General features: G+C 55.6%; 1 protein-coding gene across 2 annotated transcripts in view; it reads left to right on the top strand.

Annotated features, from left to right (window-relative positions):
- SCN4A (sodium voltage-gated channel alpha subunit 4) overlaps positions 1-27,758 on the top strand; it is a 44,970-nt gene that overhangs the window by 7,921 nt on the left and 9,291 nt on the right. For both annotated transcript variants that reach the window (XM_017838373.1, XM_017838372.1), the window contains exons 2-18: positions 3,494-3,792; positions 4,078-4,196; positions 5,140-5,229; positions 5,875-6,003; positions 6,096-6,187; positions 7,829-8,146; positions 9,277-9,340; positions 10,243-10,384; positions 11,147-11,359; positions 13,289-13,453; positions 13,686-13,809; positions 14,502-14,740; positions 16,661-16,834; positions 17,310-17,666; positions 20,886-21,320; positions 25,919-26,048; positions 26,361-26,515. In XM_017838373.1, the coding sequence (XP_017693862.1) occupies positions 3,529-3,792; positions 4,078-4,196; positions 5,140-5,229; positions 5,875-6,003; positions 6,096-6,187; positions 7,829-8,146; positions 9,277-9,340; positions 10,243-10,384; positions 11,147-11,359; positions 13,289-13,453; positions 13,686-13,809; positions 14,502-14,740; positions 16,661-16,834; positions 17,310-17,666; positions 20,886-21,320; positions 25,919-26,048; positions 26,361-26,515 (3,210 nt within the window). In that variant the 5' untranslated portion in view covers positions 3,494-3,528. The remainder of the gene's footprint in view (positions 1-3,493; positions 3,793-4,077; positions 4,197-5,139; positions 5,230-5,874; positions 6,004-6,095; positions 6,188-7,828; positions 8,147-9,276; positions 9,341-10,242; positions 10,385-11,146; positions 11,360-13,288; positions 13,454-13,685; positions 13,810-14,501; positions 14,741-16,660; positions 16,835-17,309; positions 17,667-20,885; positions 21,321-25,918; positions 26,049-26,360; positions 26,516-27,758) is intronic.

The raw sequence follows: 27,758 nt of genomic DNA, 5'->3' as shown, positions 1-27,758 counted from the left end.
AGCCACCGGCACGGCACGATGGCTTCGTCCCAGCCAGAGGAAGAGCAGACACGGGCAGGAGCAAAGCCGGTGCTGCTCCCTCCAGCTCCCCTCCTGCTCCCTCTCCCGCCGGGAGAGGAATGAGCAGAGTCATGGGGCCGCAGAAACCTGAGCCCGGCGCTGATCGCTGGTGGCAGCTGGAGGCAGAGCCGGGCACAGCGAGGGGACACGGCGGTGCTGCGGGTGGGAGGCTCCAGGGAAAGCGTGGACCAGGCAGCACCCCCTGCACTGAAGGGCTGGACAGCAGCGTTGCTGCTGGAGGGGTTGGAGCCCCACTACACATCCCGTAGCACAGGCTTGTCCTAATAGCTCTGCAAAACCCTGTTCCCAGGGAAACTGAGGCCACCTGGAGCAACAAGCTCCTGTGAGTCCTCAGAGCTGCCAGAAGGTGAGGTGGGAAGGACGCCCACGGGTGCTGTGGGTCCTGCTTGAGCATGTCTGAATGATGCTCCAGGGAGTCAGACTCAGTGATCCCGATGGGTCCCTTCCAACTGGAGGTGTTCTGTGACCCCATGCACAGAACACCCTGGGGGATGTGCACCCAGGGATGCACATCCCTGCTGGGACTTGGGGTGATAGAGCCAGACACAGCCCCAGTTTCTGGCTTGAGTTTTGAGGCCACTGGTGTCGAGGAGCAAGTTTCTAGAGCTGCTCAAGTAGAGCATGAAATGGGTGTAAATCCAGAATAATTCCATGAGGAGCAGCAGTGGTGGCACCTGCTGCCCCACTGCCCAGGCACCATCCCAGCCCCTCACAGAGACACGTGGGGGCAAAAATTCTCTTCTTGCTGGCTTTGATGAGGTCTCACCTTTGGGTCCAGCAGGAGTAGGGGGAGATGGGCTGTGCCTTTCCAGGGTGGCTGCTCTGGGCTCTGTTTTGCATCAGTTTGGGCCACAAGCTGGGTTGGAGCTGGACTCTGCTTTGCAGTGATGTGACTCAGTCCATGCTATTAAATAACCTTGTACAGCAATGGCAAAAGCGTCCCTAAAACAGAATCACAGAATCCTTCGGGTTGGAAAACCCCTCTGAGATCATTGAGTCCAACCATTCCCCAGCACTGCCAAGGCCACCACTAACCCATGGCCCCAAGTGTCACATCTACATATACATCTCCCAGGGATGGGGACTCCACCACTGCCCTGGCAGCTCTGCCAGGGCTGGACAACCCTTTCCTGTAGAGAAATTCTCCCAATATCCAATCTAAACTTCCCCTGGCACAACTTGACGCTATTTTCTCTCCTCCTGTCCCTTGTTCCCTGGGAGCAGAGCCCAACCCACCCCCCTCAGCTCCCCCCTCCTGTCAGGGAGTTACAGAGAGTGAGAAAGTCCCTCCTGAGCCTCCTTTTCTCCAGACTGAGCCCCCCCAGCTCCCCTGTGCTCCAGACCACAGATTTAAATACAAAAATTGATGCTCTGTCCACTTGATTTTGTTTTTAAAAGTTGCCCTTTCTGAAAGGCAGCAGGTTGCTGCCATCCCTGCAGCAGCTGCATTTTGAATGAGCACCAAAGCCATGGTGCCAAAATTCAATTCAGCAGCGACAGCAAGGGACTGTGGTGGTTTCTAAAATGCAGTTACACTGCTCTTCTCAAAACCAAGACCTCCCTGTGCCATTGCTTTATCCCCTGGCTTTACCATCACCACAGGAACGTCATGATATCATTACACACCCAGAGTCTCTCTTCCCATCAGGGCTGTAAATGTCCAGTTCTCCCCAGCCACAAAGGGTTGAGGGTTTGCAGCTCTCAGCACGGCAGAGCTGGGCTCTGAGGAGTATTGATCCTAAAGCTTTTCAGGGTCAGGTGCTTGGCAGCATCACAGAAAGTTTGGGTTTGCCAGAGGGATGCTTGTTGTGGGGAGGGTGAGGCACAGAGGTCCAGTGATCCCGGTACCCCTGCAAAGCAAGACTGAGCATTAAGGAATATTGGGCTCATCTCCAGCACAAGCTGGGGGTTATGGGTCAATATCAAGGCAAATCAAGATGAACCAAGGTACAGGGGCTCAAAGCAAGAACCTTCCTGGAGTTGAGGAACTCTGTGTCAGGCATCTCAACCTTTCTTGGGGCATGACAGACGCATCCTCGGGGTGCAGCCACCCCTCCTCTCCCCACTTTTCCCTTTCCAACCATTTTTGTTGTTCTGCTGCAGAGGAGTCATCCTTAGCTGTCCTGAACCACCCAGCCTGTTCCTGTCTGGGGATTCCTCCCGATCCCTGTAACATTAGAAAGTGCTATTATTGCTTTGCTTTTTGGCTCAAGGTAAGACTTTAGCCCCTTCCTATCGGGAGCAGAGCCACCAGCACTGCAGGTTCCTTGTGTTCCCCGTGGCTGGGTGCTGTGACATGGCCATGACCCTGCAGGACTCGGATCCTCTGGCTGAGGAACCTCTTCCTTTGGGCACCACACGTCCCTTGCGTGAGGAGCAGGAGGGAAGCTGTTGCTGCCCTGCCAAGGGGAAGCAGCTGGAGCAGTGCCACTGCTGCCCAAGGTGTTTTGTTTTGTTGAACAGCCGTGCTCTAGGTTGTGAAATCTCATGTCTAACACATCCAGCTGGTGCCAGGGACACCAACTGCTCAGCTCAAATGGTGCTCAGCTTCACAGGGCCTTCTGATCAGAGGTGGAATGGGGTCTGGGAGGAGAAAAGCTCACTTGGTGCTCTAACTAACCCTAACCTCACCCCAGCAAGGGGATTGTCCCGCTCTGCTCTGCACTGGGGTGGCCTCCCCTGCAATACTGTGGCAGTTTTGGGCACTTGGTGTGTTCAGCTGGAGGAGACTGAGGGAAGACCTCACTACAGTTCCAGCTTCCTCAGGAGGGGCAGAGGAGGGGCAGGCACTGAGCTCTGCCCTGAGGGGATCAGGGTGGGACCCAGGGAATGGCTGGAGCTGTGTCAGGGCAGGGTTAGGTTGGGTATTAGAAAAAGGTTCTTCCCCCAGAGGGTGGTTGGGCACTGACCAGGCTCCCCAGGGCAGTGGGCACAGCCCCAAGGCTGCCAGAGCTCCAGGAGGGTTTGGATGATCCTCTGGAGAACAGGGTGTGACTCTTGAGGATGGTCCTGTGCAGGGCTAAGGGTTGGACTCAATGATCCTTGTGGGTCCCTTCCAACACAGCACATTCTGTGATCCTGAGGAGGAACACATGGGATGCTCTATCCATGAGCGATCCACACATAATAACCCTTCACGCCAGCCCAACATTCCTGCGACAAACCCATTCGCAAAAACCCCACCGAGATCCTGCCACCGCCTGGGCAGAAACGCCCCCAAACCCACTCGCAAAAACCCCACTGATATCCTCCATTGCCTGGGCAGAAACGCCCCCAAACCCACTCGCAAAAAACCCACTGAGATCCTGCCACCGCCTGGGCAGAAACACCCCCAAACCCACTCACGAAAACCCCACCGAGATCCTGCCACCGCCTGGGCAGAAACGCCCCCAAACCCCCGCTGTCCCCTCAGGCTGGGCGCGGCCGGCCCGGAAGCAGAATGCGAGGATGGCCAGCCTGCCCTTCATCCCGGGCCCCGAGAACCTGCGCCCCTTCACCCCGGCCTCGCTGGCCGCCATCGAGCAGCGCATGGCCGAGGCCGAGGCGCTCCGGATAAAGAGGCAGCATGTGGAGATGCCCGAGGAAGAGGAGGTCAAGCCCAGCAGTGACCTGGAAGCCGGCAAGAACCTGCCCCTCATCTACGGCGACCCCCCCCCGGAGCTCATCGGGACCCCGCTGGAGGACCTGGACCCTTTCTACAAGGACAAGAAGGTGAGGGGCAAAGCTCAGCCCATGGGTAGGCTTGGTGTTTGGTGTAAGTCCCAAGGAAAAGACCAAAGCAGGGACCTTCTCTCCCTTTTACCGTGCCCCAGGGTCTCCTTGATGATCCACAGCCCCAGACTGTGGTTGCTTCTCCCTGTTCCTTGGGAAAGCCCCAAGCCTTTGGAGTTGCAAACACGTGTAGAGGTCTCTCGTCTAACAGCAGCTCTTGGTCTGTGGGTGTGTCAGGGGTGTGCAGAAGGGTTAACCCATCTCCTTCCCCTCTTTTCTCCACAGACATTCATAGTCCTCAACAAAGGGAAGTCCATCTTCCGCTTCTCAGCCACCCCTGCCCTCTACATGCTGGGGCCCTTCCACCCCATCCGCAGAGGAGCCATCAAAGTGCTCGTCCATTCATATCCTTGATCTCTGGGATGCTGCTCTGCTGCTCAAACCCTGGTGCTCAGAGTGCAAACAGACCTGGGAGAGGGCTGAGAGAAGGGTTTCATGATGGTGTGGTGAGGAAACCTCTTGGGCTGCCCCCCAACATGGCCAGGACCCACTGACCAGCCAACCAGTCCTTTAGGAGTGGGGGCTTGAAGGCTTTGGGCACCTTGGTGGCACCAAGAGCTCGGCCTTGGTTGGAGAAGGGAGGAATCTGTTTGGTTGAAGAAGGGAAGAAATCTAAGTGGTGGAGCTTCCTAGGAAGAGATTGAAGGTGTTTGAGGCCTGGAGAGACTCAGAAAGGAAGGGAAATGTTTATGGGTCAGGGGATCCTGTCCCACCTGGGAAGTGGGTGAGTTGGGGACCTCAAAGGATTATTTGGGAGAGGGAAGGGAGAGGAACTGGGACACTGCAGTGCAGGGGAGGAGACAACTTGGGCAGTGCTGGGGCTTTTGGTGTGAGACAAGCAGAGATGGAAAGGCAGGAAAGGACCCCAAGAGCAGGAGGGGTGCTAGGGTGGGTGGGAAGTGATCCCAGCAGAGCTCTGGTGGCAGCAGGGGTTGGTGGCCAGGAGTGGGGCAGAAAAAGAGGGGGTGTTTGTGGAAGAGGGGTCAGAGAGGCAGGGAAAGCTGTATCCTGGGGTGATGGAGAGCAAGGAGCACAGGGGGCAAGAAGGGAGGCAGAGCCAGCACCAGGGAGCTGGGAAGGGGAGCAGAAAGGAAGGGAAGAGGCCAGGATCACATATGGGAGCAGAGGGTCCAAGGGAAAAGTGTGGGCACAGGAGGAGCAGGTCAGGGGGAGGGAGCAGGTCAGGTGGGAGCCAGGACAGGAGGAGCAGGGATGCTTGACTTCATAACCGTGGGAAGGGGATGACCCAGGCAACAGCCACAGCATTTCTCCTTGACCAGGTTTTAAATTATTCAGCATGTTCATCATGATCACCATTTTAACCAACTGTGTGTTTATGACCATGAACAACCCCCCGGCGTGGTCCAAGAATGTGGAGTAAGTCCCTGTGACCTCCCCCGGCCATGGGGGCCACCCCAGCTTGACAGGACCAAGGCTGAGAGAGGGGTGTTGAGTTCCAGGCACCCTTCAGAGCAGGAGGGGTGTCACTGGAAAATGCTGGTGACCCTCTTGGTCTCAGGAGGAACCTATGCCAGGCATTGCAAAGAGTGTTTCAGAGCTACCCAAAACATGGTGGGGGCCCCATGACAGGAGTCCACTGTAGAGCAGGTTGGGTTGGGTTGGGTCATCGGTAACATTCTGGAGAGGGTGAGCAGATCCACCTGTCCAAGGGTCATGGACAACCTGTCCCAGGTGAGAGGGGGATATCCAGCATTTCCTGCTGTGGTTCTGCACAGTCAGGTCTCAGCGGGGCTTTACAGAGAGCATGGTGGTGTTGGGACATCAGCAGGGATCAGAGGTGTTGCAGAATAGTCCCCAGAGGGATGGGTACCTCGAGATGTCCCAACTTACCTTATGAGGTGAGGTGAAAAGCTCCCCCAGTGCTGAAGCACCCCAGAAACCCAGCAGCCCTCCAGACTCCGCTCCCCAGGGTGGTCCCATTGTCAGGGGTGGACAAAACCTCATCCTGAGCTGGCCCTTGGACCTTGGGGAGCATCCCCCGAGTCACTGCTCCCGTTCCAGGTACGCCTTCACTGGGATATACACCTTTGAGTCCCTCATCAAGATCCTGTCGAGAGGTTTCTGCATCGACGACTTCACATTCCTGCGCGACCCGTGGAACTGGCTGGACTTCATGGTCATCTCCATGGCGTGAGTTTGGTGGGATGGGGGATGACAGGAGGTGTGCACACTGCTGAGTGCCTGGCAGAGACCCTGAAGCCCTTTCCTCCCCTGTCCTGCAGCTACATCACTGAGTTTGTGGACCTGGGGAACATCTCTGCTCTCAGGACCTTCCGCGTCCTCCGCGCCTTGAAAACCATCACCGTCATACCAGGTGGGACTTAATGAAGGGCTCTCCCCTCTGTGTCCTCCCCTGAGCTCAGATGTTCCCACCTTTCACAGCAATTCCTTGTTCTTTTGACAGCTCTAAGAGAAAACAGAGGAAATAAGGTATTCCATGCTTACAATTTTCCACAGAATTCAGCTTTTGGGTTGTTTGGCAGGAAAAGCCCCTGATGAGCCAGACATCATTTTTAGGGCTCCTTGGAGATGTCTTAAGGGGGTTTGTGCTCACAGGGGGTTTATGGGCTCGATAAACCAAATAGCTCAATTCTTGGAGCCACGAACTCAGTTTTGTCCCCACTGCTGAGCTTGCTTGGATTGAGATATTTAATGGCTATTGGTGCAAGAGCCACGTGGTGAGTGTTTAGTATCACCCCAAACCTCCTGCCTGTGGTGTGAGGAACACGTTACCAATTACCTCTGATGGCTGTTCCCCAAATCTGATACCACCCTGCTTTGGTACCAGCTGATGCAACCAGTGATCCCACAGAAGGGATCACTCAGATCCCTTGAAGAAGCACGAGACTGAACTGGAACTGATAATCCCTTGTGGTGAATAAATTCTCATGTCCCTGTAGCCTCCAGATCTTTAGGGTTCACGTTTGAACATTTTTTGCCTTCATCAAACAGGCTAAAAATTGCATTTAGCAAAATGTAAACTGCTGTTTTTTTAGGGAATGACATCCCCCAGAGGCTCTGCAGAAATAGCAGTTGCAAAAATAAGCTGTTTTGAGAATGGCTGACCTTGGCCATTCCCCAGCCAGACAAACCCTTGAAGAACAGGGTTTTACCTCAATAGTTTGGGGAGCAAGGAGCAGGCATGATGAGAGGGCTGAAAATCATGTCTTTGGAGAACTGCCTCCACATGAGAAAGCTCTGTGCCCAGAGATGCTTTTAGGATCAATGTTGGGATGTCCCAGCATCACCCATCACCCGTGCAGACCTTGGGTGATGGGAACACCATCCTCCCTGGCAAAAGCCCACCAAGGATCCGTGGATGAGCCTCCTCTGTGGAGGAAGCAGCAATGCTGGGAGGGGGAGATGAGTTAATCCAGATGCTTAATGCAGATGTCACTTTGTCACCTTCACTTGGACACACTGGGGATTCTCCAGCTTGAAGGATCAGGATGGAGGGTCTGGCTGGGTTCCTGACCACCCAAGGGACAGCAACACATGTGCTGTTGGACCACAGAGGCTTTCCTGGAGCTGAGGGAGGTGCTCAGCATTGTGCAGCTGGGCCAGCAAGAGCTTTTCCATGTGCCACTGTAGTGGTTTGGGCCAAAAAAGGCCAGATTGTGACATTTGGGGGAAACAGAAAGTCCAAAGGCATTGACAGGCTGGGGTGAGCTTTGTCTTGGGATGTCCCAAGGTTGGGATGGGGAGGCTTGGCCAGCAGCAGTCTAAGGGGGAGAGTTTTGGGGAAAGGGTTTTTACTGCTCAGCAATGTGTGGGGACAGAGGGACAGCTGGGATGTGACAGGGGACACAGAGCTGGGGGTCTGAGCCCGTGGGAGGGGAACTTGGTGACGTCACACATCCCCACCAGATCCGGCAGCTTTTGGGAACGCCACAGCACGTTCCCCCACGATTAGCAAAGGAGCAATTAGCTCAGTGGTGACACAACTTCTCCTCAGGGCTGAAGACAATCGTTGGGGCTCTGATCCAGTCGGTGAAGAAGCTCTCAGATGTCATGATCCTCACGGTTTTCTGCCTGAGCGTGTTCGCCCTGATCGGCCTCCAGCTCTTCATGGGCAACCTGCGGCAGAAGTGCGTGCGGTGGCCCCCTCCCAACATCACCTTCCTGGGGGACTTGGAGCTGGACAATGACACGTTGGTCGACTCAACATTTTACGACTTCGTGGATGACTTTGCCAGCAACTTCACTGGCAACTTCACCGGCAACTTCACCGGCAACAGCACCTTTGATTTCGAGGCCTACATCAGTGATGAAGGTAAGTAAATGCTCATGCAGCCCCTTCTCTCCACACCCATCACCCTGGTTGGCTCCTCTGTTTCCCTGCTCTTCCTGTGCCAGAACAAGATGGTTTGCTCACTTGGATCTTCCTGCCAGGGTGCTTTGCAAGGAGATGTGGCTGGTGGGTGAAACAGGTTGTGCACACACACAGGAGGCACAGATGGGATCAAATCCACCTTGACAGGGAAAATGTGGTCCTCCTGGACAAGCTAAACTCCTCCAGAAATGTTTCACCATTGGATAAACCAGTGTCTCCATCTCTCACTTGCTCGTGAGGGCACAATCTCCCACTGGGGTGGTCAAAGCAGGGAGACCAAACCCTGCAGGAGCAGATGGGGCTTCAGGTGGAAATAGAGAGGGAAGGATGCAGGAATGACATTTCTCACCCACTTTCACAGCTGCATCATAGCTGGGTCCTTCCCCAGGTCCACAGTGCCCCGTGAGCATTGCAACACCACGACAGCCACAGGAGGGGAAGGAGGGAGAGGTGGGACCAGCACAGGTCCTCAGGCAGTCATCCAAAACTGCTACTTTCCTATCCCTTCTTTGAAAATTTGGTCCCAAACTGTGGGATTTTGTTTGTTCTTTGGTTTTGAGTTTTTGGGTCTGCACTGGAGTTTTAAGGAGGAGCTTTAAGGAGCCCTGGTCTGTGAGCAGGGTGAGCTTCTCCACTGGGCAGGGGATGGGAGCAACAGGAGGAAGGCAAAAGCCATGGAGCAGTAGCAGTTTCACAAGGTTTTTCTGGGACTCCTGCAGTCCCCCATGCTCACTGTTCCCGGGGAATGTCCTGCTTTTCCCAGCAAAACAGGCCAGCCCTGATCCTTTGACCACATGTTAACCCACTTTCCCAGGAGCCCTGACCCTGGCCAGCTCCAAAGCTGTTCATGGGCTTGGGAGTCCTCTGATTAAACACTGCCATGAACTAGCACCAACACAAAGAGTAAAGTCAGAAGAGATACCCCAGTGTCCAATGCTGGGATTCAGTGACATTCCCTGGGACTTGAGGAATTTCCCTGACAGCAAGTTGCTACCAAGAATTTGAAAATCAATAAAATTTATTTATGTATTTATTTATTGTTATGTCTTGCTCTTTCCCCAACTCCAAAGCCAATTTCTATTTCCTGGAGGGAGCCCTCGACGCCCTGCTCTGCGGGAACAGCAGCGATGCCGGGTGAGTGCAGTCCCTGCTGGGGGCTGAGGGCCCCTCTGGATCCCTGGGAGGGGATGAGGGAGGTGGTGCAGCCAGCTTGGGATGGGACGGGGCTGGGAATGTTGTTCTGCAGGCAAGCAGTCTGGGAATCCCAATGGATCAGCCTGGGAGGGATATCAGTCTGGGCATCCCAATGGATCAGCTTGAGGGGGGATATCTGTTTGAGCATCCCAATGGTATCAGCTTGAGGGGGGATATCTGTTTGAGCATCCCAATGGATCAGCTTGAGGGGGGATATCTGTTTGAGCATCCCAATGGATCAGCCTGGGAGGGATATCAGTCTGGGCATCCCAATGGATCAGCTTGAGGGGGGATATCTGTTTGAGCATCCCAATGGATCAGCTTGAGCAGATATGGACCCAGGCATCCTGACTGTATCAGCTTGGAGGGGGTATCAGTCCAAGCATCCCAACTGCATCAGCTTGGGCGGGTATGGGTTGGAACATCCTGCTGGTATCAGTTTGGGGGAGTATCAGTCTGGCCATCCTGACTGTATCAGCTTGGGGGGGTTTGGTCCAGGTACCCTGGTGGTGTCAGCTTTGGGGAAAGTGGTTTCAGTCCAGACATCCAACTATATCACATTTGGGGGGCATCACTCCGGGCATCCCAACTGTATCAGCTGGGGGGGTGGTTGATGGGAGCATACTGATGGTACCAGCTTGAGATGGTATCTCTCAGGGCATCCTGACTCTATCAGCTGTGGGGAAGGTGATATCAGTCCAGGCATCCAAACTGTACCAGCCTGGTGGGAAGGGTCCCCCCAGTGCATTTCCATGTCTCCAGGGCTGGAGGGTTTGGCTGTGGGTGCCAGAAGGGGCAGTTTGGGGGGCTCACACCAGCTGCCCCCGTGGCTCCTTTGGCAGGAAGTGCCCCGAAGGGTACGAGTGCATGAAGGCAGGAAGGAACCCCAACTACGGCTACACCAGCTACGACACCTTCAGCTGGGCCTTCCTGGCCCTCTTCCGCCTCATGACACAGGACTACTGGGAGAACCTCTTCCAGCTGGTAGGCACCACATTTCTGTCCTTGTGCAAGAGCTCCTCTTGTTTCAGTGCTGCCCCTGGTCTGAGACAGGTGAAAAGTCATTGACTGGAAATTTGTGGGTCCTTGTCTTGTGGTTTATGGATCCAGCCAGGATCAGCAGAGGTGGTGCCTGGTCCCATCCTGACCTGAGAGTGCAGTTTATTTTCCAGGGCAAAGCCCGGGTGTGCTGCAGTGGTGCTGTCAGCTCTGTCATGGAAATCAGGGATTTATAAGGGTATTTATTGCAGCTCTGGCTTGAGCTGAGGGAGAGGGTAAGGAGGACAAGACATGTCACTTGTCCCCTGATTGAGTCATCCTCTAGGGAGACACCACAAAACCTGGGTCCAGAGGTTGTTCAGGCTGTTCTATGTCCTCTGGAAAGGATTATACCCAGATCCAGAGTGAGAAAAGGACCACTTTGTCCCAAGGGTGAGACCTGAGAAGCTGGGGGCTGAGGGACATCAGCCCCTCACAGCACAGCGAGTCACTGATGAAATACTGTCCCACCTCCACACGTGCTCACAGCCCTGGGAACAAGAGGGCTGTGCTGAGATTTATGGCTGCTTCCCACAGTTCCTAACCCAGTGCTGCAGGAAGGTCCACTGGGCAATGACCAGCCCTTGGGGAAGCTGGGAGCAAAGTATTTTCCTCCTCCCACAAATGGGAGGGTGTCCCAGTGCAGGACATTTCCTTGGAATCATCGCCAAAGCGATGCCGTGACAGCCCTGCCTCCTCTTCCCACAGACACTGCGCTCAGCAGGGAAAACCTACATGATCTTCTTCGTGGTGGTCATATTTCTTGGTTCCTTCTACCTCATCAACCTCATCCTCGCAGTGGTGGCCATGGCTTACGCTGAACAGAACGATGCCACGCTGCTGGAGGAGCAGCAGAAGGAGGAGGAATTCCAGCAGCTCATGGAGCAGCTGAAGAAGCAGCAAGAGGAGCAAGAAAAGATGGTTGGTGGGAAGTGTGGAGGACGAAATCTCAGGAATGGGGGAGAAGAGGGAGTGTGGTGGTGCATCAGTTTATGTAAAATCCAAGCATGAGGCCCATTTGGTTCATAGGAAGGGAAGATAATCACTGATAATTCTGTGGGTCACAGATGAATCAAAAAGTTGAGATACAATCCTGTGGCGTAAAAAAAAAAGGCTGAAAATATTTAATTTCCACATCCAAATCCCAGGACGGGGAGCACTGGGAGGCAGCAGAGAGGAGCAGCACGGAGTGGGGGTGGTGTTTGAGAGGAGGAGGTGAGGGGCAAGGCATGAATGTCACCAGAACTAACACTGAATCTCCCTGGAGCACATCAGGAGCCTGGCAGGGAGCTCGGGCACAGAGTCATCAGGGTACAAGGGTGGTGCCCAAGGAAGATGGGGCAGCTGCAGCAAAGCTCAGTGTGTTTGCAAACCGTTTGCTTTGGCCTGGAGACAGAAGAAAGGGCTTGAGAGACCCTGAGTCTCACTGGGGAAGTTCTGGTGCCCTCATGGGAGCCAAGGAAACCTGGTATGGTGGAAGGTGTCCCTGCTCATTGCAGGAGGGTTGGAAATGAATGTTCTTTGAGGTCCCTTCTTCAAACCATTCTGGGATTCCATAAATGCCGGGTTGGAAGGGTCCTCCAGGATCATCTGTTCCAACCTCTCTTGGCAAAAGCATGACCTGGACAAGAGACATTTGCTCTGTTGTGATCCCAGGGTGTTACCTTAGCCCCTTTTTGGTCCTTGGCTGTGTCTTTTCAGCACAATGTGCCTGTAAAAACATGGTCAAAAGCCTCTGTGATGTCTGGGACCATCTCTAATCATCATTTTGATCTATGTCAGCAACATCCACGGGAGCCATCCCTGCAAATCTGTTAGTTTGGGCAAAACACCAGCTCCCTTGCATGCAGAGAGACACAAAACAATGTTTGACTGTCTCTAGAGCTTATCTGTGCTGAGCCACAACATCCTCTGAGGAAGTGGCTTGTTTTTATCTGGCTGCTCCTGTTTGCAGGATGGGGCTGAGCAACCCCTGCACGAGGGACTCCAGGGTTGGGGGGTCAGGATGAGCAAATTAACCAGGAGTTGGCCAGAGGCTTTATTAAGGGATGTTATTCCTTTCTAGGCCCATAGACAAATTAAAAAGACAGAGAGAATAAGGCTGAGTGTGAGGGTAAAGCACTTACGAGAAATGGGGGCTCGGATCTGTTTAATATGCCAGGACTGAGCGTGGAAACTGTGCTGGATCTCAGCGATGTGCAGTGGGAATAGGGATGTCCCCAGTCCTCTGTGACATCCTTAGGGTGTAGTAAACTTCAGATGTTAATAGCAGTGTCAGAAAGAAAAAGAAAAAAAAAAAAGAAAAAAAAAATTCCTTGTGCAATAATACAACATCTGGGGGGGGGGGGGGAAGTAAGTAATTTTGGTCCAAACATTCACAAATTCAGTGCAAGTCCAAAAATCTTGGAGATCACACTTCAGAATTATCTTTGAAGATTTTTTCCTCTTTCCCATTTGGAATGAAAGCATGTTTCAAAGGCTAAATTTTCCTGCAAGACAGAACTGAGAAGGTCTGCATAGTTTTGTCCTTATGAATTATTCCTCTTGACCAAATTTGAACAGATTTAATTCATCAGTGCAAGTGAAAGGGAAAGGCTTGGAACTGCTGGTGAGCTCCTGCAAAGAGGTGTAGAATTCCAGACTGGTTTGGGTGGGAAGGGACCTTAAAGCCCATCCAGTCCCATGGGCAGGGACACCTTCCACCAGCCCAGGTTGCTCCAAGCCCCATCCAGCCTGGCCTTGGACACTTCCAGGGATGGTTTTCCCAAGCCCTCCCCAGCCTGGTGCCCGCTGTGGGATGGTCCCAGGGGCCGTGGGCAGGGGGTGATGGGGCTGTGGGTTGTTGTGCAGTTGCAGGACCGGCGGTCCAGCAGTGGTTCCCTGCCCAGCACTGTGGCCGAGAAGGAGCAGAAGGAGCACGACTCGGACCTCAACAGTGACCAGGACAAGGCCAAGGACTGCAACGGGCAGGTGATCCCCAAGATCACCCTGCAGAGATCTGATACGGTGATTGATGTACGTGCTTGGCTCTCCCTCTGCCATCCCCTGAGGGTGCCCACCCTGACAAACACCCCTGGAGGGATGGGCCTGTGCCCAGCTCATTGTGGGTTGGGTCCTACGAGCCTCCAGCCCACCTGGGGTTCCCACCTTGCACCCCGAGGTCTCTCCACACTGTGCTCTTTTCTCTGCCTGCTGTCCTTCAGTGCATTAAACAGCTTCTCCCCTTCTACCCCTTCTCTCCTTCTAGTTCAACCCAACTTTTGAGCCAGAGAAACAGGACCACAACCACCTCACTGTAGGCAACCAAGACGGGCCAGGACTCGAGAAGAGGGTGGGAAGTGCCCTCAGTGTCATTTCCAACGCTGTGGAAGGTACATTTCCCCCAGCCTGGGTGAGGGCTGTGGGTGCCCTGTGGTGTGTTGGTGGGTTTGGGTTGGTGACAGTGGCTGTCCCAAATCCCCAGCCCCACGCAAGGGATGACCCTGGGCCTGAGGTCTCCATACAGGGTCAGGGCACTGCAGTGATGCCCAAGCAAGGCTTTTCATCCTAGCTCACTTGGATGGTGCCTGGAGGCAATAATCCAATATCTCACACAAATTAGGGATTACAGTTGATTAGAGAAGTCTCCAGAGCCAATGTCCCAGGAGCTGCTGCCTCAGCTTCAGCAACAAATGCCATGAACTCAGCAACAGCAGGCTCTGTCCTCCCTGAGAACGGGAACAAAACCCTCTGGCCACCCCAGAGGAGTTCCCTTGGATGTCCCTTCAATCTCAGTGTGTCAGGGACACCTCAAATCCTGCCCAGGGGCTGAGAGCAGGATTGGACCAACAGTTCCCTGACTGATCTGCCTTTCCATCCCTCTCCAGTTGGGAGGGTAAAGTCTGCAATGTCGCTGTGCCCTGGCATGGGAGGGCTCCTCCTTTTGGGAGCCCCCATATTAAACTCATAGGTGGTCTAGGGCTGGTTCAGGGCCTCAGGAGAAGTCACTTCTAGAGGGCACTTGCCCACCAGGGTGAGGACAGGATAATCCTGCACTGACATCATCATCCTTTCCTGCCCTCAGAGCTGGAGGAAGCTCACCAGAAGTGCCCGCCCTGGTGGTACAAATTTGCCCACACCTTCCTGGTCTGGAACTGCTGTTTACCGTGGGTGAAGTTGAAGGAGTTTGTCAAGATGGTGGTGATGGACCCCTTCGTGGACCTGGGCATCACCATCTGCATCGTGCTCAACACACTCTTCATGGCCATGGAGCATTACCCCATGACAGAGGAGTTTGAGAACGTGCTGTCTGTGGGCAACCTGGTAGGCAGCTCTGGGCAATCCATCCTTCCCATTTAGGGGCACAGCAGCCCCATCTCCCACCCCGTGGGCAGATCCCCCCCTCTGCTGCCGTTGTGATATTCAAACAGTGTGGATTCCTGCCTGAAAACACATCCCTGAGAAAGCACTGCAGGGCTCTGACCACAGCATCCCCGCTCAGGGCTGGACTCCAGGATGGTCCAGATCAAGGGAATTGGTGGTGGGGGGGGGAACCATCATTCCCTGCTCTCCTCCTGCTGCAGCCTCTGCCTGCCTTGGTGCATCTCCAGTGTGGGCACAGCCTTGCAGAGCTCTCCTGAGCCATCCTCTACATCACAACCCAGGGTCAGGCACGAGCTGCTGCCAGCCCTGGCTGACACCAACCACACTGTCCTCGTGATGCTGGGTGGCCACGGGGCAGAGAGGGGGAATTCCAGACTGTGGGAGCAAACCAGTCCCCACTGAGCAGGAAGAAACAACGCTGGCAGCACTAAAAATAACAATAATCAGGGCTTTTCCATGTGAAATCACTGCAAATCTGAGCTGTCCTGATTTCATAGGTGTATTTAACACCCAGCTGTGGTTGCTCCTGCTCTGAGCTCAGGGCAAGTGGCTTTGAGCTGCACGGAATCTGCTGGTGGGACAAGACCAGGAGGCCCCTGATAGCAGGGGGAAATGCATTAAGGGATGGGAGAGCTCCCATCTCTTCTCCTCTCACCTTGCCCTGTTCCAGCACTTGCTGAGACCTCTCTGAGCACAGGCCCTGGAGTGACAGATGCCAGTGGCTGTGCCCAGGCGGGCAGGACGCCGTGCAGCACATTTCTGCTTTGTCTCTGATTTCAGGCAGGAAATACAAGGGGATTAATGGGCTGGTGCTCAAGGCACGGTCGTGCTGCAGGATGGCTCCAGCCCTTCCTTTGGGCCAGCAGCTTTTCTGGCTGGGCATGATTTGCTGGGAAAGGGCCAGGTAGGGATGGGAGCAGGAGAAGTAGCTCCCACTGAGATGTGGTTTCCCCCCAGATTTCCTGTCTGTGCCAGAATTAAAGCTGCAGTGCTGCTGCCTGTCCCATGCAGGCTGTAAAGGGCAAGAGCAGGGATCAGCTGGCAGGAGCAGAACAGGGGGTGTTTGTGAGCTGGCATTCAAAGGGCATGTGGGGGCCATCCCCTGGGATACTGGAACACGAACAGAACAGGGGGCATTTGTGGGCTGGCATTCAAAGGGCACGCAGGGGCCATCCCGTGGGATGCTGGAGCATGAACAGAGCAGGGGACATTTGTGGGCTGGCATGCAAGGGCCATGCGAGGACCATCCCCTGGGATGCTGGAGCAGAAGCTGGGATGTTGCAGCCTCTCCTCCCTGCCCAGTGGAGGCACAGACCTGTGTGTCCCAACACTATCCACATCCAGGCCAAATCCGTCCCTGGGCCCCTCTGCACGTGCTGTGTCATGGAATTGCATCGAGGATGGTAATTGTCACATCGCTGAGCCCTCTCTGGAGTAACGTGATAATACACAGAGCTGTTGTAGTCCCAGGGAAGGAGTAATGTGTAAAATCCAGATCAGCTGTCACAAGGCTCAGGGAGGGACAGGGGCATCCCAGTAGCAGCCCGGTTCCCAGTGCTGGGTGTCTGTGATTCACCAGTTATTCAGAAGGGGTCCCTTTGCCAGTGAAACTTTTATTTTTAATTTCCAGCTGCTAACTCACACCTCTGTGTCCCTCCAGAAGCAATCAGTCACCAGTACTCCCAGTCTGGCTTTACCAGCCACACTGGGCAGCAGCTGGGGAGCTTGTTCCCAGCTGGGACTGGACCTAAAGGGGCAAAATTCTTTGGGAATACACCAAATAAGAGAGGTGCTGCCCACCCCCACCCCAAGGCTCTGCAGTGCTTTACAACCGAAGTGACAGGGTGCTGCTTCCCACAGGTCTTTACAGGGATCTTCACGGCAGAGATGGTCCTGAAGCTCATTGCTTTGGATCCCTACGAGTACTTCCAGCAGGGCTGGAACATCTTTGACAGCTTCATCGTCACCCTGAGCCTGGTGGAGCTGGGCTTGGCCAACGTGCAGGGGCTCTCTGTGCTCCGCTCCTTCCGCTTGGTAGGTGCCGGGGAGGACTCTCAGTGCCTGGGGGCTGTGGCTGTGATTGGCACCCGGGTGGAGATGGCTTGTTCAGCCTCCTCTATAGTGGTCACCAACTAAAGATAACCCTGAGAGTCAAGCTAAATATTTAGGAAAGTCAGAGCCTGTGCTCTTCCCAGAGTGTTTGACCCCTCCTGCCTTCATAAAACAGCCACGTGGAGGTGTGATCGCAGCGTCACAGCCTTGCTGACACCCTGTGGCAACGGCAGCCCCAAGCCAAACCAACACCCCCCAAACCAAACCAACACCCCCAAACCAAACCAACACCTCCCAAAGCCAAACCAACACCTCCCAAAGCCAAACCAACACCTCCCAAAGCCAAACCAACACCCCCCAAGCCAAACCAACACCCCCCAAACCAAACCAACACCTCCCAAAGCCAAACCAACACCCCCCAAGCCAAACCAACACCTCCCCTCCTTGCTCCCCACAGCTGAGGGTCTTCAAGCTCGCCAAGTCCTGGCCCACCCTCAACATGCTCATCAAGATCATCGGCAACTCCGTGGGTGCCCTGGGGAACCTCACGCTGGTTCTGGCCATCATCGTCTTCATCTTCGCCGTGGTGGGGATGCAGCTCTTCGGGAAGAGCTACATTGAGTGCGTGTGCAAGATCTCCGTGGACTGCACCCTGCCCCGCTGGCACATGAACGACTTCTTCCACTCCTTCCTCATCGTCTTCCGCATCCTCTGCGGGGAGTGGATCGAGACCATGTGGGACTGCATGGAGGTGGCCGGCCAGACCATGTGCCTCATCGTCTTCATGATGGTCATGGTCATCGGGAACCTCGTGGTGAGTTCTTAGGGCTGGGGTGGAAGGTGAGGGGCAGGGGCAGAGGGTGTGGTGGGGTGGGGACAGAGTCACAGAACCACAGAATCACAGGATCAGCCAGGTCATCGAGTCCAACCCATGACCCAACCCCACCTTGTCAACTAGACCAGAGCACTGATGCCACATCCAGTCTCTTCTTAGAGACCTCCGGGGTCGGTGACTGCACCACCTCCCTGGGGAGCCCATTCCAATCCCAATCACTCTTTCTTCCTACTGTCCAACCTAAACCTCCCCTGGTGCAGCTTAAGACTGTCCAGCTCAGCTCATCTACAGGGCTGATTGGAGCTGGACAGGAGCACTGGAACAGGGCTCTACCTCCCTTCCATGGGCCTGGAGGGACGTGCTGTGTGTCAGCCCTGTGTGAAACAGGGTGAGAAGCGATTTCTGAGGGACCTTCAGCTGAAACCAGATCAGGGACTGAGGGGGAAACTGAGGCATGGAAAACAACAACGGGCTTTAGCCAGAGCCAGGAGCAACTCTGGGACAAAAGAGGGCTCAGCTTCAAGCTGCCTTTCTTCTCCACTTGGCTTTTCAGGCTTTCCTCCCTGTTTCCCCCCCTCCTGCAGTGAGGGATGGAGGCAGTGCTCTATCCAGCACATCCCAAGGCTGGCCCTTTGCTTTCGGCAGCAGCACCCCCCCCAAGGCTCTTGCAGATTCCCAACATTCCCAGTCCTCACCTCAGTCCAGGAGGTGATACCCTGGACCCCTCTGCACCTCCTTCCATGGGTCCTGGTCCTCATCACCCCCTCCCTATCTACCTCCCTCCCCACTAATCCAAGCTGCTCACTGCCTGTCCTGCAGGTTTGCAAGTTCCAGGAGAGCATGAAATCCTTTCTAAACTTGGTAACCCTCTCGCTGGCAGCTTTGAAGCTTGTTTTCCAGCCTGCGTGGGCCCTGCTCTCCCTTCTTGAGGAGCAGGGCAGGGGAGGGAAGCGGCCGCCTGCCCGAGTTGCTCCTGTTACTTGCCGGGGTTGTGTAAGCCTTTTGGAATTTGCTTTGAAAAACTATCTGCCCGGGGAGCTGCTGACGCCTCCGTCCCCAGGGCGGCTGGCAAAACCCTCCAGAGGGGTGAAAGGAGCCCCAGGGAGGAACACAGAGCACCCCATGGCTTGGGTCAGGGACTGGGCAGCCTGGAGTGTCCCACTTCCAGGACAGAAAGTTGGGATTTGGGTGCTGCTTGGTTTCCCTGGCTCATGAAAGGTATTTGAGGCTTTGAACTGGTCCCCAGAGCAGGACAGAGCTTGCCCCAGGGTGTCCTGGGGTCTGTGGGTAGTGCTGGACAGACGAAGGGAGCAGCCCTGTGCACCCCTTGAGCTGCCCATCACCCACCATTCAGCAATGGTTTGTGATGCCACCTTTGGAGGGGCACCCATTCATTTGGATTGTAATGCTGAATGAGGCTGAAAATCACCCAGAAACAGCTGGAGCCTCTGCAGAACCATCTGCAGAGAGTGCAGGAGACTGGGAATCACAGCTGGGCCTGTGGAAACATTTCTTCTTCTGGAGCTTGTTTTTGGAATAGGACAGCCCATACACCCCTCCAAGACACTCTCCTGGAAAAGACAGGGGGGCAGTAGGATTTTCAGCTGGTGGGGCCAGCGACAGCCCTTCCAGAGGTGCAGGGGTTCCCCTCCCTGAACTGCACCCCAGCCCTGGCAGCTCCTGCAGAGAAACATGGAGCACAAACACGTACAGAGCCGTCTGTGCCCCCTTCATCCCCTCTGCCAGGCTCTCCTGGCCCTGTCTCAGGTATTTCCAAGTCCTGGAGCCTGTCCCAAGTATGCCAGAGCCTCCCAAGTATCCCAGAGCAGGGAGGTGTGTGTTTCTCTCCGCTTCCCCTGCGGGAGGAATAAGGTGACGGGTTGGTCGTCCTTTACTGTTAATGACACTTTGAGCATTTCCTTTGGGGTTATTAAGGGAAAAGGGAGGAAGTCAGTCGGGTGACAAGGTAAGGGACTCCTGTCCAACAAAGCCAGAGCCAACGGCAGCTATTAGCTGTAATTGGTACTTAACGTAAGCATTAAACTGATGGGCCTGGGGGATTTATTTAAAGACGAGGTTTAAGGCATATGGTATGAGCCATGTGAAAGCAGCAGTGACCTTGGATAGCAGCTAATTCCCGGCTCAGATACTCTGCTGGCACAACAGGGCACAAACATCAACAGCTGTGGGCTGGGCCCATCTCTGCTCCAGGCAGTGGGTGCCTGGCTGGGTGCTGGGGTGCCTGTCCCACTCCTCTTCCCATGGGCTGCTCCAGATTTCTGGCATGCAGTGAGTCAAACTGTGCCAGGGGAGGCTGTGGAGGGGCCCAGTCATGTTTTGGGCATGGTGAAGTAGGAGAGATCTAAAGGAAGCAGAAGAGCCCATGTTTGGAGCTGTACAGAGCATTTGCATCCCATGAGCTGAGATGAAATCCCACTTTCCATGGAGCAGAGCAGTTTCTGGGAGACAGGGATGAGGTGGGGGAGGCTCAGGCTCCTCTGTGGCACCGGGGTGTGGGAGACCCTCAGGAGCATGCTGAGCATCTGAACTACCAGGGAAGAGGAGAGGAAGAGTTGCAGCAGGGAGGACAACGAGCAGGAGCTTTCTGCCTGGGGAGAGAAATGACATAACCATAGAATCAGAGAATCCCAGAATGGTTTGGGTTGGAAGGGAATTTAAAGATCTTCCCATTCCAACCCCCTGCCATAGGCAGGGACACCTTCCACTATCCCAGGTTGCTCCAAGCCCTGTCCAACCTGGCCTTGGACACTTCCAGGGATGGGGCTTCCCCACCAGAGCTGAGTTGCATCCCTGTGGGTGGTGGGGAGTCCCACATGGGGACCAGCCAGGCCAAGAGCTCCAAGACACCAAAGGGAGGGACACAGTGAAGCTGGTTTGAGGGGGGCTGAAGCCATGGTTGGTATCACTTACAAATGGATCAGCAGGACCCAGGCAGCTGGGGGTGATGCTGAGGGCATCAGAGCCCAGGAGGAAGTGAGGAGGAGCACGTCCATGTCCTCCAGGAGATGAGATTGGCACCTCTGCAGTCCCCAGAGCTGGGTGAGGGGAGGACAGAGCCCACGACACGCTCAGCAAAGGGGTTTCTTCACAGCCCCTTTGGGTGGTCCCTGTGGAGCTGAGGCTGGTGCTGGATGTCAAGGCTGGTGTTTTGGGAGTTTTGTGTCCCCCCCCCTCCAGGTGCTGAACCTCTTCTTGGCTTTGCTGCTGAGCTCCTTCAGCGCCGACAGCCTGGCGGCGTCGGACGACGACGGCGAGCTGAACAACCTGCAGATCGCCATCGGCAGGATCAGCCGCGGCATCGCCTTCGCCAAGGCCGCGCTCCTCACGCTGCTCCGGCGGCTCTGCAAGGGCAAGAAGGTGGCCCCGGAGGAGGAGCAGGAGCCCAGCAAGAGGGAAAACTCCGTGCTGAACCACGTGGACACCACCCAGGAGACCAAGTCGGGGGGGTACCTGGACGGGATCGCCGGCAAGGAGCATATCTTCATGGACGAGCTGGATCACATGAACTTCATCAACAACCCCAACCTGACGGTGCAGGTCCCCATCGCCTCGGAGGAGTCTGACCTCTACGAGGAGACCAGCACCCAGTCTGAGACCGAGGACACCACCAAGGTAAGGAAGGCAGGTGGAAGGGTCTCACCCCAAACCAGGGCTTGCCCCGTTCTTGCTCTGCTGCTTAAAGAACGATGCTCGTTTGAGTTACTTTTAGATTTTCCACAGTGTGTGGCAGGAGCCAAACTTGGGGTTTCCCAACCTGGCATTTCCCAGTGTAACCTGGAGTTGGGGGTCGGGTCCAAGCAGAGGTTTGGCCTGTTTGGGGTCAGATTATGGGGTTATTGCTAATGCCAGAGGGGCCCTCACACCCCAGGGATGGTGCAGGGACCAGAGCACTCAGTTTGGGGTTAAAGATGTTCCAGAGGAATCTGATGCCAGGAAATCTGCTGATGGCACTATCATTGGATCCACTGCTAATGCCTCCAAAAGCATCACCGGGGGGGCATGAAACCAGATGGAGGAGCTTAGCAGGAGTGAACATGAAGCGATGCAGGTTGGATCCAAAGTTGATCAGACAGCTGAGATCATCACTGAGGTGTGGGGGGAGCTGTCAGGGTTCATGGGACCCTGATCACCTCACTGGGAGGGTGGCAGGGGGACAAGAAACTCAGGAATAGTGGACACAGAAAGGAAGGTGATGGGCTGGTGGGAAATTGCTGCTCACCCCGAGGTCCTGGGGAAATGTGGGGAGGCTGAGGGTGCTGTGGTGGAGAGGAGCAGATAAATCAATCTGGAAAGGGGTTTCATAGGAATAAAAAGCAGTTCTGACGGGGGGTTTGTCATGACTGTCGATGGCAAACGTGTCTGCCCAGGAGCTGGGGGGCCTGTGGGAAGCTCTGTCCCAACTAGTCCTGTTGTGTGCCAGGGTAGAAGGCAGCACGGTGCTGCTGAGCACCTGGATGTGACTGCACAGGGAGCCCAGGAAGAATGAACCAGAGTTCCCAAAACCCCGGAGCCACTCGCCTCCCCCCTTCTGCAGGATCCTCACAGCTCAGCGCAGTGACAGCAGCTCTGCAAAAAGAGGAGACTATCCTGATTCTTTGTTTTTAGCTGGGAAAACAGTGCTTTCAGCAGCTGGGGCTGCAGGAGGGGACAGAAGGAAAGGTGGTGGCTGGCTGTGACCCATTGTGACCAAGCTGTACTCAGAGGGGACATGTGTGCCTGGAGCACCTTGGTCAAAGCAATGGGCAAGGAGGGGTTGTGCTGCCATTCCCTTTATTGTTGCCAGCAACAGGGCTGAGAGTTGGCATTTTCCCCCAAATTTTTCCTACTACAACTGCAGTCCCGTGGCACTAATCCCCCGCACACCCAGCCCGTGCCAGAGCACACTGCACAGAAGTGATGCTAATGCCAACCTGGCCACCACAGGGGGACACACCCAGCCTGGGCTGTGAGGTCCCCAGGGACCTCAGTTCACTGCCACCATGATGTGCTTCCTTTAGGCCCTGGAAGGGGCTCTCAGGTCTCCCTGGAATCTTCTGCCTTTTAGCCAGGCAGAAAAGGCCTGGGAGTTTGGATTGACAGGAAGCTGAACATGAACCACAGTGTGCCCAGGTGGCCAAAAGGGCCAATGGATCCTGGCCTGGCTCAGGAACAGTGTGGCCAACAGGTCCAGGGAAGTGATTCTTGCCCTGAACTCGGGGCTGGTGAGGCCACCCCTGGAGTGCTGTGTCCAGTTCTGGGCCCTCAGCTCAGGAAGGACATGGAGGGGCTGGAGCAGGTCCAGAGAAGAGCAACGAGGCTGGGGAAGGGACTGGAGCACAAGTCCTATGAGGAGAGGCTGAGGGAGCTGGGGGTGTTCAGCCTGGAGAAGAGGAGGCTCAGGGGAGACCTCCTCACTCTCTGCAACTCCCTGACAGGAGGGGGGAGCTGGGGGGGGTTGGTCTCTTTTCCCAGGCAACCATCAGCAAGACAAGAGGGCTGGGTCTCAAGTTGTGCCAGGGGAAGTTTAGGTTGGATATTAGAAAGAATTTCTTTGCAGAGAGGGTGCTCAGCCATTGGAATGGGCTGCCCAGGGAAGTGGTGGATTCTCCACAGACTGGATGTGGCATCAGTGCCATGGGCTGGGAACCACGGCAGTGTTGGGTCAAGGGTTGGACTTGATGATCCAGGAGGTCTTTTCCAACCCAGCTGATTCTCTGATTCTATGATTCTCTTCTCAGGCTGAACACCCCCAGCTCTCCCAGCCCATGTATATATAAGGTGAAATGGTAATTAGAAATCAGGTCTAATTGGTGGGAGCCCCGAGCTGGCCCCTGGGGAGGGTTGGTGCCGGCAGGATGTGCTCACATGCCGGAGATCAGCTCCAGGTGGAGCCAAAGCCCAGCACACCGCCTGGTACCGAGGACAGCCCACCGTGAGGAGTGAAAACCGGGGGGTTTCTCTGCATGGGCTGCTCGGAACATGCTGATAAATGCTCTCCTCCTTCCAGAGCAGCTCCTTTGCGAGGCAAAGGTGTTTTCAGGGTGAAACAAGAGCGGCAGGATCCTCGCAGCTGCTCTGCTCCAGCACTTTGGCATCTCATGGTTGTTTCATCCTTTGCAGCTCAAAGCAGTGAGGAGGGGACAGGCTGGTCTGTGGATGTGCAGGATGAGTGCAGGGGCTCAGGGCTCCTCCTGGAGGCTTTTTCCCTGGGGGTCCCATCCTGCTGGGCAGGGTGATGTGTCCTGGGATACGTTCTGGGCTGTGGTGCACCACAGGGATATTGTCAACAGAGCTGAGGGAGCTGGGGGGGCTCAGCCTGGAGAAAAGGAGGCTCAGGGGGGACCTTCTGGCTCTGCAACTCCCTGACAGGAGTGGGGAGCCGGGGGGGGTCGGGCTCTGCTCCCAGGGAACAAGGGACAGGAGGAGAGGAAATGGCATCAAGCTCTGCCAGGGGAAGTTTAGGTTGGATATTGGGAAAATTTCTCTGCAGAAAGGGTTGTCCAGCCCTGGCAGAGCTGCCCAGGGAGGTGGTGGAGTCCCCATCCCTGGAGGGATTTAAAAGCTGTCTGGATGGAGACATGGGTCAGTGGTGGGGGATGGGTGAGTTTGATGATCTCAGAGGGGTTTTCCAACCTGAAGGATTTTAATGCTGTGAATTATGGGGGTCCCGGGGGTGTGCAGCACCCGAATGCCAATGCTCAGGGCTGGCAAGGATGCCAAAAGCCCTGGATTTGGGTGGAAACCCCCAGTCAGGGTGGATGTGCTGTACCAGGTCTGTGATGGAAGTTGCTCTGCAAACCTGCTGGTTTGGGGGAGCATAGGGGGGCTCAGAAGCCCCCAGGGATGGGGCTTGGGGGCTCTTGCCATGGGACCAGCACAGTTATCCCCATACCCACCTGAAAGGACCTGCCCTGAGCACCAGCCACAGAGCTCCTGGGTTCCATGAGCTGTCCAAGTGCCCCTCTAGGGACACCTTTCCCCCCATCTCCAGGGTGGCTGCTCTGGTTTGTCCCCACCTCGTCCCTTTGCAGGACTGTCCTGGAGCAGATGGTCTCTGTGTCCTTCCCCGGGGTCACAGCCTGCCTGGCCCCACGCCGAGGCCTCCTAATCCCCTTGGCCCTCCTCTCCCCTCCTCCAGCCCCAGCAGAGGGTGGTCCCACTGATCCTGGAGAGCCACCAGCTGACAGCTCGTGCCACCCCCAGTGCCGTGTCCTGCTCCTCCGGGCAGTGTCCTGCGCCTTCCCAAAGGCTCCCCCAAAGCAACATCTTCTCATGGAGGTGTGGCTGTGCCCGCTGGAGCTGCAGGCAATGACAGTGCCTCAGTTCACTCCAGGGGCTCTTCCCTGCTTTTTGGAGGATGGAGCAGCTCTTTTATGTGCTTCCAAAAGCATGAGCAGCCTCAGGGGAGGATTTTCTCCTTCCCACGAAAGCCAACACCGTCCTGTGTTGGAGATACCTATCCAAGATCTTCTGGTTCCTGCTGCTCCCAGGTAGGACAGGCAGGGCTGGGGATCTGCTCTGTATTTAAGTGCTGCAGAAGGTCTTCTCGGAAAGCCAAAAAAAAAAAAAAACAACGGAGGAAAAGGAATCCCAGGGGCTTGCCAAGGTTTTCTCTTGTCATCAGCCCCTCCGGGCCTTGCTGAGTGGTGTCTGGGAAGTCAGCCAAGCTGAGCTGTGGAGCAGGATGGAGCTGGAGAGAGGTATTTGGGATGCAGGTTTTGAACTTGGGTGAACCTCAGGCAAAGGGCCCTTCGGCACGAGCCGAGCCGGCAGGATGTGAGAGGAGTGCCATGGTGGCTTCTTAGGTTTCTGAAGGTCTTATTGCACCAAAGGGGGTTTGGCAGAGGAATTCCTGAATGGGGACATGCAGAGGAGGAGGAGGAGGTGAGAAAATCAGCCTGAGGTGATGGTACAAGTAGATGGGAAGTGGACCTGCTGTGCTGGGAGGAAGGCTGGGGTGAGGGGACCTTTTGCTCCTCTGAAGCTGGATGAAAAGTGAAGCTTGTGAAAGCTCAGGTACCAACAACCCTCCAAGGTTTGCAGCCTTGGACAATTCAACAGCTTCACTCTGGGCCTTGGGGCATCCTCCAAGCCACGGGGTCCCACCAGCCAGCTGTCCCGGTACTGCCAGGTCTCTCCGGGGGCAGGAGGAGGGTGGCTGGAGGCAGCCAAAGCCCAGGAGTGTCCCTCCTGCAGGGCAGCCCAGCCTGAATCCTCCTGTCCCTCTGCAGAACCCCCTGTGCAGCGACAACGCCTCGTCCCTGTGCAGCACCGTGGATTACAAACCCCCCGCCCCCGAGGAGGAGGAGGTGGCAGAAGTGGCTGAGGAGAGCAACGAGCCCGAGGAGTGTTTCACCGAAGGTGAGGGGCCAAGCAGGGCAGGAGACCCTGTGGAGAGGGGCAGGGGGGTGTGGAGGGGCCAGTGCCAACCAATTCTTGCAGCATAAGGACCCCCAGGCTCACTGAGCTCAGCCCAAACTCCAAATCCTCCTGTACTACCCCAGAGACGGTCCCCATGGGGCTCCCCTCTTCCACCCCACCTAAGCCCAGCAGGGTCCTGCTCCAGCCTCCACCACTGACGGTTTGAAATGCCCATAAAAACCATGGATAGTGTCTCGTTGGTGGAAACACCCTGGCCAGGAGGTGACCCCCAGCTCTGTGTCCCACCCCCAGCCTGCGTGAAGCGGTTTCCCTGCCTCTACGTGGACATCACCAGCGAGAAAGGGAGGATATGGTGGAACATCCGGAAAACCTGCTTCCGCATCGTGGAGCACGACTGGTTCGAGACCTTCATCGTCTTCATGATCCTCCTCAGCAGTGGGGCACTGGTAGGTCCCACCTTCCGCCTGGTCCCACTTGCTCTGCAGCAGCTTCCCAGCATGGGGGAGCACGGGGAGGTGGGCAGGACCCGGGCTCTGGGTGTGTCCTGGTTGTCTCCTGTGCCGAGTCACACAGCTGTGGGCAGATGTTGGATTGAAAAGCCCGTTTGGCTCAGGTCTGTCCAGTGCACAGCCTTGCAAGGGGGTCTAAACATACTCTAAGAGTTGTGGTGTGTCAACTCCTCCCCAGCATCCAGGGGCTGTTGGTCCATGGGCTCGAGGGATGTGACTGCAGCTCCCACTCCAGTTATTGATGTCAACCACAAACTACCTTCTGCACCTTCTATTCGGCCTCACGTGGGCACTTGGTGTGTTCAGCTGGAGAAGAGGAGACTGAGGGGAGACCTCACTGCAGTTACAGCTGCCTGGGGAGGGGCAGAGGAGGGGCAGGGACTGAGCTCTGCTCTGGGGGGACCAGGGACAGGACCCCAGGGAATGGCTGGAGCTGTGTCAGGGCAGGGTTAGGCTGGGTATTAGAAAGAGATTCTTCCCCCAGAGGGTGGCTGGGCACTGACGAGGCTCCCCAGGGCAGTGGGCACAGCCCCAAGGCTGCCAGAGCTCCAGGAGTGTTTGGATGACACTGCCAGGCACAGGGTGTGACTCTTGGGGAAGGTCCTGTGCAGGGCCGGGAGCTGGACTCGATGATCCTTGTGGATCCCTTCCAACCCAGCATATTTTGTGATTCTGTGACCTGGATGTCCATTTAAATCCACCTCATTAATAAGCTGTGTGTCAGCCCGTTGGCATTCTGAATTTTTGGGCTGGATATAACCCAGAGGCCCCTGGAAAGACCAACCTCTGCAGGTTTGGAGGTGAAGAGAGAAGGAGGGAGAACAGAGGGACTGAGGGGGGTTTTCAGACATACTTTACATGTCTGCATCGTGCTCTGAGGTGCAGTTTGGGGATGTCTGAGGTTGTAGCTGGTGCCAGAATTGACAGCTGTGCTAAACGAGCTGTGCAACACCTGCTCACCACACCCGTACCTCTGAGTGCTGACACCTCACACACCACGGGGGTGGAGCAGTCACCCAAAGTCCTGAGGGCGTTTTCAAAGCATCCAAAGGTGTGGGTTGGTGTCCTGGCTTTTGACTTCAGATGGGTGGGAATCTGATGCAGCTGGACTTTTTTGCTTCGAGTCAAACACCACCCCACAAAGCCAACAGGAACTTGCAAACAAGAGTTGGGCCCCAAG

This window comes from Lepidothrix coronata, unplaced genomic scaffold (genome assembly GCF_001604755.1).
Source record: "Lepidothrix coronata isolate B3197 unplaced genomic scaffold, Lepidothrix_coronata-1.0 Scaffold335, whole genome shotgun sequence".
Lineage (NCBI taxonomy): Eukaryota > Metazoa > Chordata > Aves > Passeriformes > Pipridae > Lepidothrix > Lepidothrix coronata.
The sequence above is the reverse complement of the archived record's forward strand: the minus strand, read 5'-3'. Positions and strand labels throughout refer to the sequence as shown.